Source organism: Callorhinus ursinus, unplaced genomic scaffold, assembly GCF_003265705.2.
Source record: "Callorhinus ursinus isolate GAN/ISIS: 27379988/994484 unplaced genomic scaffold, GSC_fseal_2.0 scaffold57, whole genome shotgun sequence".
Lineage (NCBI taxonomy): Eukaryota > Metazoa > Chordata > Mammalia > Carnivora > Otariidae > Callorhinus > Callorhinus ursinus.
Window position 1 is genome coordinate 1,470,199 of NW_027397119.1, and position 14,607 is coordinate 1,484,805.

The window sequence follows — 14,607 nt, forward strand, 5'->3', positions numbered from 1 at the left end:
AAAGGAAGGCTGATTACTTCCCTAGTTCAAGTTCTCATCTCTGGAATTCCTTCTGAGACTCCACAGAAGACATAAAATATATGTCACTAACTATTCTGGGCTCCCACGACCGGGTTCAGAACATTTTCACAAAACAGGGTAGCAAATCCCAAGATCTTAAATATGTCAAGCTGTCCATGTCCAAAATAAGTAAAAAAATTATTCAAGTTACTATGCAAACTTCCAATTCACCCAGATTTATCCTACCCACAAAATTTACAACATAGAAAGTCCATGGTATCTCAAATTTTGAAGCACATTTTAATATAATGAGTGTTCATCAAAAATATAAAAGTTTTCTAAAACTAACAATTACTATGTCCATTTTACAGATGTTGGATGAACACTGAGTGGATCAGATTGCAAAAATTCAGAGCCAAAACTGGTAGCTAACCTACTGAAGTCCTATGAAATACAGCTAACACTTTTAAAACTTCATGAGAGCTAGTTATTTCTTGAAATACAAAAAATAAATGTTTAGCAGTTGTTAAACTAGAATAAAAATTCAATAAAGGGCTCATATGTAGAACTTAGTAATGAAGTAACTTGTAACTTTTTCTGTGAGATTACTGGGTACTGTGTTTTTATCTCACTAATCACTAACAAAATCAAAAACATAAAGAGATGTTAGAATTGCAAACATTATTAATCTAGAGCATAAATTCCTAAAATAATCATGATATTTTGCATATAGATTTTATAGAATATGTTTTATAGACAGATTTTGTATTTTATGGAATATAGATTTTACTGAATAGTTTCTTTCTCATGAAAACTGGATTGTGTACCTCCTAATATTAAACCAGCCAAATCTCAAGAAAAGCAATTTTGCAACCCCAGCTGAAATCTCCTAATTAGATTAGCATGTTAATAAGTCAGGAAGAGATCCTTGGCAACACAGATGTTTTATCATCCACATGCAAAATTGTCCTAGATCTTTCTGTCAATGAAGTTATTTTGCAAAGATAGGATACAGAAGACCATAATGACTGCTTCTTATTTGGGGTAGCAATTAATCTTTACTCAAAAATAATCACCATGTAATAGCTTTTTTTTTTTCTTTTTAGGTTTTCTTACAGAGACCACCTGTGGGTACACAGTAACAGCAGTCTATTAACTTAGGTAGTCTAAACAGCATAATTTTCCATTTATGTTTTAAAAAACAATTCTCCTAAAAGCTAAATCCGCTCCTTTCATGGAAAGAACCATCAGATAGGTAGCCTAAATAAAAAAGTGACTCAACCACTCTTGAACAAATAAAGAATGATTATAATTTTACTGGTACTAGAGTCATACTACCTCCTAGGTGTTTAAGGATTCAGAAAGTTTAAGGGTGTGTGGCAGTATCATGAACTTGCCACATTAAAGTTCTCTCTTTCTCCCTCTCTCTCTCTCCCTCTCTCTCATTCTCTCTCCCATAATAAAAACACTTAATATGAGATCCGCCCTCTTAAGAGATGTTTAAGTCTGCAACACAGTATTGTTAACCATAGGCACAACATTGTGCAGCAGACCTCTAGAACTTAATTATCTTGTATAACTGAAATCTTGTACCTGTTAAAAAGAAATTCCCATTCTTCCTTTATACTGGTAGATTAAAAGAAAGTCTAGATAGTGTCATTTCCTCCCAGTCGCCTTCCCTATCCTACTCAGCAGTACAGGCCACTTCTTCCTAGGTGTCCATCCATGTTGCATTTACATGCATTTACTGAAGTGTTACTCCGTGTTCCTCTTGTGTGTGCATGTGTGTGTGCTACATGCACATGTGTGTGAATTTCTTCCTCTCTTTGGAAACTACAAGGGCAGAAACTAAGTTTCATTCATTACCTTACATACACTCACTGCTTGGCAAATAGATGTTCACTAAATATTTGATGTACAAATGGATGGATGAATGAATAAGTCAACAAATTAGCACGCCTTTCATTAGTGGATCCAGATGCTATATTCATGCATGGTCACAAGATGGCATTATGACTCTCCACAGTCTATGTCACACCAGATATACCAGGTGTGCAAACAAAAATACTTCCAGGAGACAGGATTATTTCAGGATTTGGAAAGTACCAATCACCTTGAAGAGTTGGCAAATATACATCTAACCCATCAAACCTTTCTGGTGCTATTTTTGAAGTGAAATATAAAAATGTCTTTATTCAAAAACCATGAGACTGAAGGGACAATCGCTAATATTTTTCTCCCTTTTGCACAGAGATCAGTATAATTCTAAGATCATTTGCAAGGACACAAAGGGAAGAAAACTATTTTCCCTAAGAAATACTTTAGTCCATAAAATTTTCTGACACAAGAGAGCTAGAGTCTTAGACACCTATTTCTTTCAAAAGAAAAAAATTATATTATACTGCTCAGTTCTATGATAGAAGCTGAGCCTATCATTGTGACCTTAAGGTTCAGGAAGTTTCAGATAACTCCTGGCTTATCACTGCTGTACTCTCCGGAACAGGGCACTGTCTGGCATAGAAGCTGTTAGAACTTGTCCTAAAGGCTATTTCAAAGTAGAAACTAGTAAGAAAATTCGAGGAACTGAAATATGAAACAAGCTTCCTTCCTTATAGTGGAAGCAGCAGAAGAACTTGATGGCAGGGTTAGAAAGTATCAGGAAGACATCTCTGGAAAGAATTAGCACAGAACTACCTACATCACAGAATAGTTTCTAAATAACAGTATTTTAGAAAGTCTTAAATGTGTAATCATCACAGACAACTGAACTTAAAGGGACGTTACGTCCTAAGAGGTCAGAAGGTTTTAATAGAGAAATTAAAATAGCATAACATTATATATGATAAAATATAATTCTAAGCTTCGTCATTAGAAGTGTTAGTTCTTGAGCCACTAACTTGACATGTACTTTTAAAAATCATGTATCAATATATTTTCAAATACTTTTGTAAAAATTATTTAAAATAAATAAACTTTAATTACTGAACACCATGTGCCAGGATCTATGGCACTGTCAATGTGAATAAACTGCCATTCCTGCCTTCAAGATGCTATTATGTACTAGGTATGTTGGTCACAGGAAAACACTCTAAAATGAATACCAAACAACCTATTTATAGATCTAGCTTAACTCTCAGACTTGTGTATGTGACACTCCACAACAAAATTAAGTTGCACACTTATAATCTCCTGCCAAACTTGCCCCTTTCCAGTACTCAAAGGGCTGAATGGCAGTGGTAGATCACAGGGAACCTATTTTACGGCATTCTCAATACTAATAATATTACCATGCTGTGGAAACACACCATATATTGGTATCATCAATATATGGCCAGATATATGTGTTGTCATTCCAATCACTTGATCTGAAGAGGGTTAGTGATAAAAACTTAACAGAAAATCTCTATGTATGAATTCAAATTATTTTAATCCTTAAATACTTTAAGTGATTTGCTTTTCATGAAATAAAAAAGTTAAATACTTTGATTCTAAAAGAGCTTTGTTTTTTAATAATATAAACAAACACATTATAGTCAAAATTATTTCCTTCTGTGTGTATATGTGCACATGCATGGTTTAGAGAAAAAAGTCTCAGATTTCTTAAGAATTAAGCTATGCCTGCAGAAGATAATTATACAAGGAAGAAAACATTTACCCTACAGTCCAGAAGAAGATCCCACAGCTGCTGTCCCAGAGTCTAACCCTTGTCCAGCCTCGCTGTGGGTATACACATTCTTCCAGAGGAAGAAAACAGAAAAGTTCTACAGGTGTAGTTGAATTCAAATTGGGTGAGATCACTGGGAGTTGTTTCTAATGCCAGGAAGCTTTTCAAAATTATTCCCAACACTTTTCAACATTGCTTTTCATAGTGGCTTAGGGCTGAGACTTTGATTTAAACCAGAAACTCAGGGAATCCCTGATTTAGAGGCAATCCCTTGCTGGTATTTGGTATTTGGTGTGCTGCTGAGGGAAGAGGGGTCTAGGAAAGTGTGTCCTGAGGTAAAGAGAATGAAAGTGTGCCCCGACAGAGACAATGTGGTTTCTGACACCCTCTGCAGACAAATCCTGACACCTGGGATATGGAGTTCTCTAACTGATACTGTAACTTCTGTATACTTCTGGTAACCACCACTAGGACTGTATTTATTTCTCTTTATGCATTTAATTATCTAAATGACTGCAGAAGTACTCACAAAGTCTAAAGAACTTTATGTTTGCCAAGTATACATTTTTGCTAGCTTTGAAATGCCCTTCATGAAAGCACCTTCTAATAATTGTTACCAATCTCTAAGCCAAGTTTCAGGGCTCCCATTCGTGTGTGTGTGTATACACACACACACACACACACACACACACACACACACACCCCAAGCTTACCTAATCTACAAATAAATGAATTTTCTCTAATCACAAAGCCTGGATTTAAAGGAGTTTGGCCAAAGGCATCTTACCAGCAGTAGTCCAGCAGGTGCGGAGGAAGCACTGGGATGTATATGTGTTGCCAGTACATTGGGTATAGCAGGGCAACTGATCCATGGAGACAGGCAGTTAACTAAAATTTGCAAAAGGATAACAACAATAAGTAGTTGCTGACCCTCCAAACAAAAAGACATGCTTAAGTTATCAAAGATTAATAACAACCACAAAACAATTTATTTAGTGACCTAAATCACATTATCTTTACAAATTCTGCCAGGAAAAAAAAAATCTTATGTTCAAAACCCCTCTAAAAAATATACAAATAGCAAAAGTGGCTTCTTGGGCATCTTATGGAGACAATTATAACTATCTGAAAATATAGCGTTTGGAGTCAAAACTCAGAACATAAATAAAAGTAAAACTGAAAAATTAGGTGAGCATCTTAGAAGAAATTATAGGAAATTACAATTTGTGCAGCACAGTTTGCGCATCACTCAGATTAATATACCACGATTAAATATGGAAAGGAAGAGAGGCTGAAAGCTCCTGAGGGATATCATTAGGGCAAATTGCCAAAGAATGAAACATGAGCCAGTCAGGAGAGTCTGGAAGCTGCAATAATACCAGGGGACTTGAGTGTTCGACAGTTGGAGCTTCAGTAATGTGTGAACCGCGGGTTATGGTATCAAGAGACTCTGTTCACTGACACATAGAATGTCACTATTGACCAGCGAACTGCCCAAGCTTGACAGCTGTACTACAGGAAGCCAAGTATATCATAATTTCATATTTAAACTGTTCATTTCAGATTAACATTTTGTTTCCTAGCTTTATATCACAACAGCTGCAAATACATTGATGCTATTTTAAAGGTAATTGCCATTTTAATTGTCTTGTTTTGGCAAGCAGTTAATTAAATATTTTTTTTTTAATGCTTAACAAAGGGATACCACTTTTTTCCCTTCCCTCCTACTGATCCTCACCAGAATTCTTTCCATGGGACTTTTCTTTACATCTTAAATTATATTTCTCTGTTAATCATTTTTTAATGTTTAAAGCAATAATTAAGTCAGCATTCCTCATTTTAAAAAGTCTTGCTAGAGTCAGCATTTCAAGCTTACTAATTAAATCATTTTATTCAACTTGAAAATCGGAATTTAAAAATAAAACTATCTGAAAATAATCCACAGACTTTCTGTAAACCATTATTCCTGTTATACAGAGAAATTAAAACTTACACACAATAATCAAATTAACCTAAAAGGATAAATGTATAAAAAGCAATTCAATCTTAATAGAAACATTTGTCCATATTTAAGTGCATAATAATTCAGCTAAAAAAATAAAAAATTAAAGGAATCCAATTTGAACCAAAAACAAAAATTTTTATTAAAAGTATACTCATCTTCATTTTATGTATTTTTTCCAGTTAGATTTTTAATTAATTTTATATGAAAATAATGTATTTTTTCTATTTAGGATGCTATCATTAAAGGATTTTAGTACTTGGCACTTACAAGCTTTAATAGTTTATCTACAATATTCCTTCAACAAAAATTATTTTTTAAAAATTCCTTAATTGGAGCATACAATATACCACTAGGAGGCATTCAAATACCTTCACTTAACAATTACAGACCTTGATTTGTCTTATTTGAACCCTCATAGAGGGAGATGAAATAGGGTTGATCTAACTTGGTCAAATTCTCTGAGAGCTCTTAGGTACTCCCTGGTTGTAAATTAGGCATCTTTAAAGCTGTATTAACTCTTTCCATCTCTTCAGTGTAACTCAATGGCTAAAAGCATTTATACAGCTTTGAAAGGGGGCTACTTTACTCCATTTCTCCATTTGCACACAGATTACTTTTAAAACAACTCATTTAAAACCTTAAAAAAAAGAGAAAGTGTTCCTTTTACATTATTAAGAAAATAACAGTGTAACAAGAATACTACATTCTCAAAATGAGGAATTACAATAAGGGTAACCTATTTTATTGGGTACACCCAGAGTTCAAAGCACTCTATTAATTGCTTTATAGATACCTTCCCTCTTAATGGTCATCCTTAAGTGAAGTTATGAATTATTCGCTAAGAAGGCACAATATCATCTGATGAATCTGATTGGCTTCACACAGAGGGCGAATGCTCTACGTGATGATAGACAGTTACAAAACACCTGCAACGGCCAGCATGTGGCAAGGGATCATCTCTACTAATCAAGGTCTGCCAGGAAAGAAGGATGTTCTAGAGGATTTGGCAACTTTCTGGATTTAGTGGGTAGGTGACAGGGAGAGGTAAAAACACTACCCCTCCCTAACCACAATTTCTGGCCTAAGCAACTAGGATGAATTATTTAAAGTAATACAGCAAAAAGTGTCAGGTTCAGGTGGAACTACAAGGAATTTATTTTTGCAAATACTGATTCTGTTAAATGTGAGACATTCAAGTGGAGATTTCCAAAGCAGGCAGAAACAGACCAAAGATCCCATACTCCCCTAGGAGCATGTAATAGCTATGTGATTGAAAACTAGAGAGAACACTATTATAACATCTACTTTGCAGAAGAGTTAGTAGTGAGTGAAAAAACGCAACTAAGAAAAAAATAAATGTACTAGGAAATCAAACACAATTATGTTTTAGCTGTATAAAACAATAAGAAATGAAGTATACAAAATTAGGGCTCTGCCACTAAGAAGCTGTATGACCTCTGGCACATGTATAAATATAACCAGATCTGTTTCCTAATCTTTAAAATAAGAAGGATATGCGAGACGATCTGTAAACATTGTCTCTGAGAGATGTAGTATTCTTTAGTCTTAGATCAGACCAATTCTAACATTTTACATTCTTAGTTAATGATCTTTTTTTCCAGATAGGTGGTTAACAGAACTAGACTACACATCAGACCACCTTCAAAATATATCTAAAGATCATCTCTAAAACTTTTAAAGCATAAGAAGTAACTGAGCAATTGGAAATATCATAGTAAGTTACTCAATTAAACAAAATTTTTGAGTGCCTATGTGTTATCATAAATCTCTACCAGGCCACAGGGACCCAGTACTGAACAGAACAAAGTCCCTATATTCATGGAACTTACATTTTAGTGGGGAAAGCAAACAATAAACAAGTAAATATTATATGGGTTAGAGGTAAGTTCTAAGAGGAAACCTAGAGCAGGCTAAGAGGGTAGAAAGTGACAGAGGGACAGTTTTAGACAGGAGGATTAGAGACAAACTCTGATGCCGTGACATTTGAACTGAGACCCGAATGATATAAGAGAGCCCACTGTTATGGCTTTGAGGGGAGGAGCATTTCAGGCAGATGAGGTGGGAACATGCTAGTCATCTTCACAGAGGAGTAGATTAGATCGGAGTAAGTGGGAGAACAGCGGGAGGTAAGGTCAGAAAAGCAAGCCTCGTCAGAACTGGAGGGCCTTCTGGGATATGACAGAGACCCTTAAGACTTATTCTTCATGAAATCTGTCCACACCTCTGAAGGGAACTAACTGTCACAACAAATTATTTATCTAGAACATTCTAACACCTATGCAAATTAAGGAAAATAAACTATGTATTTTAGAAGTCTGATTTGCAAAATAAAGTACTATAAAGACATGAGATCAATTTTTAAGCCAAGTAAGAAGAATCATTTACTTGTAAGTTATTTATGATATATTGATTGTTTAAGCACAAAGGGAAATGACAATCATACTTCTTTGGACTAGAATTACCCAAGACTCTACCTCTGGCTCACAACAGGACTAGAACTCTATATTCTTTTCTAATATTCTGTCAGTGATTTAATACCACAGCTGTTCTTTATGAAAGAAGAGAGGGTGGGAGAAGTTTCAGTATTTGAGTCAGAACATATCCCAGTCATTATGCTCTGCAAACTATAGAAATAATAAATGAGGAATAACATATAATAAGGCTATAATTTTCAGAGAAAAACAAATTTTCCAAATAAAATTTTAAGAAAAAAATCCTTCTCATCTTTGTTAAATGACAAATGAATATTTAAATGCAAATATGATTTCACAAAGCATACTCAATATATTGACTTGATATGGTCCCACAGTACTGACTAATGCACAATAAAATCACTGCGAACGTTTCTCTCCCATGCACTATAATTATAAAATAAGCATATGTGGAAACCATGTGAAAAGGAAAGAACTGATGAGGCCTATAAAATCAGGGGGAGAAACCGGACAAGAAAGGTGGACAACAGTGAACTCAACCATCAAATAAACGCACTCGGAACTTCCAGTTCCAGGCCACCAGCGTCTAACAGAGATATTGTCACTGATAACAATAATATCATCAAATGTGTATATAATGCTTACTATGTGCCAGACACTATTCTGAGTACTTGATGTACTCAGACTTAATCCTCACAACAACCTTATGAAATAGCTTCTATCATCATTATTCCCATTTTACAGATCAGGACACTGCAGCAAAGTTAAGCCAATGGCCCAAGATCACCCACCTCGTATGTGGCAAAGCCAGGATACCAACCCAAGCAAGCTCCTGAGTGCAATAACCATTACTTTAAACTGCTTTTTTATATACAAGCATTCAAAATTCCCATCATTATGGGGCTCTGAATAATATCTACTGGCTGAAAATATTCTATCTTAATCATATGGTGGAGAATGAACCTTTACACTCAACAGACACACAAGAACACCTGACCTTTGTAAGACAAAGCTGAGGTCTGTGACAGAGACCCAATTTACAAACCTTTCCTCCGGCATCACAGTGGGTAACTTCAGCAGGAAACCAATGGAACCGATTCTCTCAGATGTTAAAAAGGTAATTGATAAAAATTCTACCAGTTATCATCTCAGTTTGGATCTGCAAGAATATTTAGTTGGAAACCAAACTAAAGTTCTTTCCCCTTTGTGATATAAAATCGCACTCATTCCTTTTTCTTAAAGTCAAACTATATTTATTAGAGGAAATCAGCCACTAATAAAACCAAGCAATGTTTTAAGCAATTAAACAGACATGTATTTTGGGGGGAAACCACATTTTCAAATTCCCAAGGAGACCGCAGGTAAACAACCCATCAGTGTGATGACCACAATGAAAACAGCACAATTCTAATTCAACACACATTACAAGTAAAGCTCTCATATGGACACAATGCCAGTCACACATCTCTTAAACTGTGCCTCATTCTTATGGATAAATTCTATTCACTTCAGCTGAAGTTCTATATGAATTATTGAGGGGCAGATTTATATCCCCTAAGAATGTATTTATTCACAAAACCCAAGAAATATAGAGACTTCATTTGATTTTTAACTGAATCAATATTTAATTCAAGAAATTTATGCACTATAAATAACTACAGGTATACAGAATAAATTGCTGCAGATGGGAATATGATAAATTCCTCACGGAATGAAAAAAAAATTAGTGGAAAGCATAAAGAAACCATCTGTTTAAACATGCTTAATTTACGCTCCCATTTAAAAGTTTAGACCAAAAAAAGTAGCAGTAGGGTATCTGATAACTACAAAGTTATCCTAACTATAAAATATTCTTACTTGAGGGGTGCCTGGGTGGCTCAGTTGGTTAAGCATCTGATTCTTGATTTCAGTTCAAGTCATGATCTTAGGGTCCTGGGATCAACACCCCCCCCCAACACCAGCCGAGCTCCGTGCCCAGCAGGGTCTGCTTGAGGATTCTCTCTCCCAATCCCTCTTCCCCTCCATGCTAGTGTTTTCTCTTTTTTTCTCTCTCTCTCAAATAAATAAATAAATCTTTAAAAAAATATATTCTTACTTGAGCAAAATTTTAAAATTTAAATCCAGTGATAGTTGTAAGAAAATATTTGGAAAAACAGCAATTTTGTATAATGAAAAAAGAGTATTTGTACATTTTTAACGTCTTTTGTACTAAAATATTATTTTCTATTTCATTGTTTTTCTTCATTCTATTAGGATGGCAAATTCTGCCACTTAATTGCTGAAAAATCACCCTAACCTAACCTCTTTTCATCATACACAAGTCCTTTGAAAAGTTCTAATCATCTCACATTTGATCACTAGTTTATTAGCTTTTCCTAGCCAAATGACTCTAATTTATTTTTTGCTCACTTACTTCTTTTATGTATTCATTCTTTTAATGATTTTACAGATGGGGAAACTGAGGCAAAGTTAAACAAACTGCCCAAGATCACACAACTAGTAAGTGGGACATGAAACATGTGCCAGTTATTATTACTGGCACTGGGGATATAGTAATGAACAAAAGAGACAAAAATCTCTACCCTTAGGGAGTCTGCCTTCTAGTTACCCTCTATAAACTACCATTACTGTCACACTAACTCTCCTCAACTCTTTGGTTCTCTGTAGCCATCACATTATACATAAATGCCATAGGCTTTAAACAAATTTCTTCCCCTACATGACCTTTCCCTATTACTAAATTTCCTGCTTTCTACTTCTCACTCAAAGTTGATTCGATACCTGGAAAAGGCCCATATACCTTTCCACCAAAGTTTAAAAGTCTAATCTACAGCACTGCTTGAATGTATCCATCTATCTTCTCTCCTCCTAAAGTTGTAGATACTGAATTCTAAAGGAATATGGGTTAAGACGTTCGTGTGAATTAAAGAAAGACTACATAATTTAGGCAATTATTTAAGAAATAAACAGTATAATTAAAGAATTACTTCATTTAACAGGTAGAAAGGATCTCAGAGATGATTCTTGTTCAATTCTTTCAATTTTTAGACAAGAAACTACAGGATAAAAGTTAAATGGCTTATATGAAGTCATATAATTTTTTCATTAAGAAGTCAGGACTGAAACACAAATCTCTAATTTAGAAGATATTACTAATATAATTACTCTGCTACTATATCTTGGGGTAGGGTAATATTTTAAATAACCAATAAATAAATCCAATTGGCTGGTGCTACTTTTTAACTACTGGCATTTCTGAAAATCATATTTTAAAATATCTCTTACCAGGAACAAAATAAAACTGGTTGCAAATCATTAGCAACTGGAAAAGAGACAATCACAATTGCAAAGCAATCACAAAGGAAGTTCTAAATCTTTATAAATGGAATTAAATAACTCTTAATTTATGAAGCATATATAATTAATAAGAATGAATAATTATACACATATACTATATATTCTAATATTAAAATTGTATACAATATTCTCATATATACTTAACATAGATACATGTATATTTAGCATGCATATCAAATATATTTAAATATATACATCTATATATGAACATTTGTATAAGCATCTACATGCATGGGAATATTTATATGCACACACACACTTATTAAGTTGCAATTTATTGGTAATTAAATGACATCAAGCTCACTGCCATTATACAGCAACTAAACAAATACCTGGTGCAGAAGACTGGTCCTTTGTGTGTCATTCCATACTTCTCCCTCTTCCTTACCTACTTTCAAACAGACTATATCCAACAGAAGTTTCCTTAGAAATGTTTCTAAAACTCAACTTCATCTTCCTCTTATGGTCCCTGTTCTAGTGTAGAAGCGAGTCACCCCTTGCTTTTATTTACTGCACAGCCTTTTAACTGGACTCCTATTAGAGGGAATTTTCCCTACCCCATATTTTTCTTTTATACTGCTACCAGTGTTATCTTCCCCAAAACAAAACTGGTCATATTATGTATGATCTCCTCATAATCTGTTGGATAAAATCCAAGCCCCTTAATTTAGCAAACATGTTTCTACATAATCTGGCTACTGCTTATCTCTCCAACTACATTATGTAGCACGACTTTTCTCTCTTTTCACACACACATACAGAGACATGTTAAACAAGTAAATATTTCCTACACAAGACATAAACTCCTTTCAAGAAACAGTGTCATCCTGAAGTCAACTTTGTAATCTACTACTCTCCCTCTTACATTTCCCATATTAGGGTTCTTATCACATTGACTGACCTTGATTCACTGACATGATATGATTTATGTTTTAATTTATATTTATGACTCTAATTAATAACTTTGAAATTCCCAATACATAATACCTGGAAAATAATAATATGTATCAATATGCAAATGAATAAATCAATACTGTTATACTTGGTCTTTGGAAAACTTTACCAATGTTAAATATTTCCTTCAAATTAAAGGTCTTCCTTTTCTACTCTTTCCATAATAGAGTAGGAAAGCACAATAAAATAGCTGATTCATGGAAGCTGTGCCCTTCACATATTGCCCGTTAGCTCCAAATTCACTCTTTGCTACCTGTGATAATGGATTTGTGCCCTTGATGTTTTCCTCTTTTACCAGAGAGCCTAATGTCAGTAGAAGACAAAGTAGAACTTTGTCAGTACAGGACACCAGAGATACACTGCAGGAGGAAAGGATTTTTGCTTCCTGGTTCCAGTGTGCTCTTAGGCAGGCTCCTACATGGCTTCTCTAGGGCTTGGCTCCTGCAGTACACAGTGGCCAGTAACACCCAGCAATAATACCTGGTAGCTTCTTCCGGTGGTTTTGTGGCAGAATGCTTCTGGTGAGATAAATCCCCAGGGCAATTAACTAGTCAATCAATAATCTGGATAAGGTCTTCTTTGACTATAGCTTCTGCCAGTAACCCAGATCATTAGATGCATAGAATAACATATCCATCAGCATGGCATTCTGTACAGCATTGAACCTCATCAAGGTATTCATTTAAAAGCAAAGTAAGTAAAGCTATGAGCTCATGCCCTTTAAATTAACTAGTCTTACCCAGAAGCAACTGGCCTAATTGAAAAGTGGCGTAAAAGACTCAATCATGGTGCCAGTTGGTATTATTACATCCTTAAAGGGTAGGGTTCTATTTTTACATGATGCAGGATATGCTTTAAATCAGAAAGCATTTTATGGTGTTGTTTCTCCCATTGCCAGAATACATGAGACCAAGAATCAAATGGGTAGAAGTGGGAGTGGCCCTTCCATTATTACACTTAATAACCCACTTGCATAAGTTCTATTTCCAGTCTCAGTAGTTTAGAACTCTTCTGGTTTGGAGATTTTACTTCCCAATAGAGAAATGCTTCCATGTGAACTGGAAGATAATATTGCCATCTGACCATTTCAGGCCCCCATCACTGAAGCAACTGCTAAAAACTGGGGTTGATCTACTGGCTGATTGATCTCAATAACCAAAGGGAAACTGGTTTGCTTCTACTCAAAAGAGGCAAAAAAGACTATGTCTGGAACTGAGAGGTTCTCTGGGGTACCTCTTGGTATTTCTATGCCTAATAATAAAGGTTAATGGAAAACTACAGCAATCATTTAAAAAAAAAAAAAAAGCAGAACTACTGAGGATTCAGATCTTTTATAAGTGAAAGTCCATGTCATTATACCAGGTAAACTCAACTAGCTGAGGTTCTGGCTGAGGGTGAGGAAAATATGGAATGGGTAATGAAACAAGGAAGCCATAAATATCAATATTGTCTCATGATCAGTTATAGAAAGAAGGGTCAGAGTAACTTTGCATATTTTTTATTTGCCTTTTATATGCATGTGTTCATTTTTATCTTCTAACCATTTTTTCTCCTCTCTACTTCTCATTTTTATTTTATATATATGTTGTTAGTAATTAAGAGAAATTTAAATGTGATTGCAATTAAATTTGAAGAGATGATTATAATGTCTCTTGGGGCTGCTTTTCCTCATTTTGGGAAATGTCTACATTTGCAAAAAGGATGGCTATATTTTAATAGCTACATATATAGATTAGTCTTGTTGTTGTATAGAAGTACAAATGTGTTTAGAAGAGTATAAATAGAAGTTGAGTATCCAAAGGGGTGGACTAGACCAGTTATCAATTTATTGTCTAATTTACCCCTTATTGTCGGATCTATGAAAACCGATCTGTGCCCTTTAGATAATTATTCCCTTTAATAGCTGGCATGATGTTAAACTTTGTCAGGAGAGGACACTGAAGAGACATTTCAGGAAGCAAGGGTTTGGGTTCCTGGTTCCAGTATACTCACTCAGCAGGCTCCTGCAAAGCCTGTGGCTTGTCAAGGGCCTGCTTTCCTCGGGGCCCAGATCCTGTAGTGCAGGTGGCTACCGGGGGCCCCTGTTTAACAGGCAGCTCCTGTAGCCCCTGACTCCTACAAATGATAGTGGCCAGAGGTCTCCCAGCACTCCCCATCATGGTCAGTTTTATAGC

General features: G+C 35.1%; 1 protein-coding gene across 9 annotated transcripts in view; it reads right to left on the minus strand.

The window, feature by feature from the left end:
• DENND1B (DENN domain containing 1B) overlaps positions 1 to 14,607 on the minus strand; it is a 267,467-nt gene that overhangs the window by 114,828 nt on the left and 138,032 nt on the right. For all 9 annotated transcript variants that reach the window (XM_073884621.1, XM_073884620.1, XM_073884623.1 and 6 more), the window contains one exon: positions 4,452 to 4,552. In XM_073884621.1, the coding sequence (XP_073740722.1) occupies positions 4,452 to 4,552 (101 nt within the window). The remainder of the gene's footprint in view (positions 1 to 4,451; positions 4,553 to 14,607) is intronic.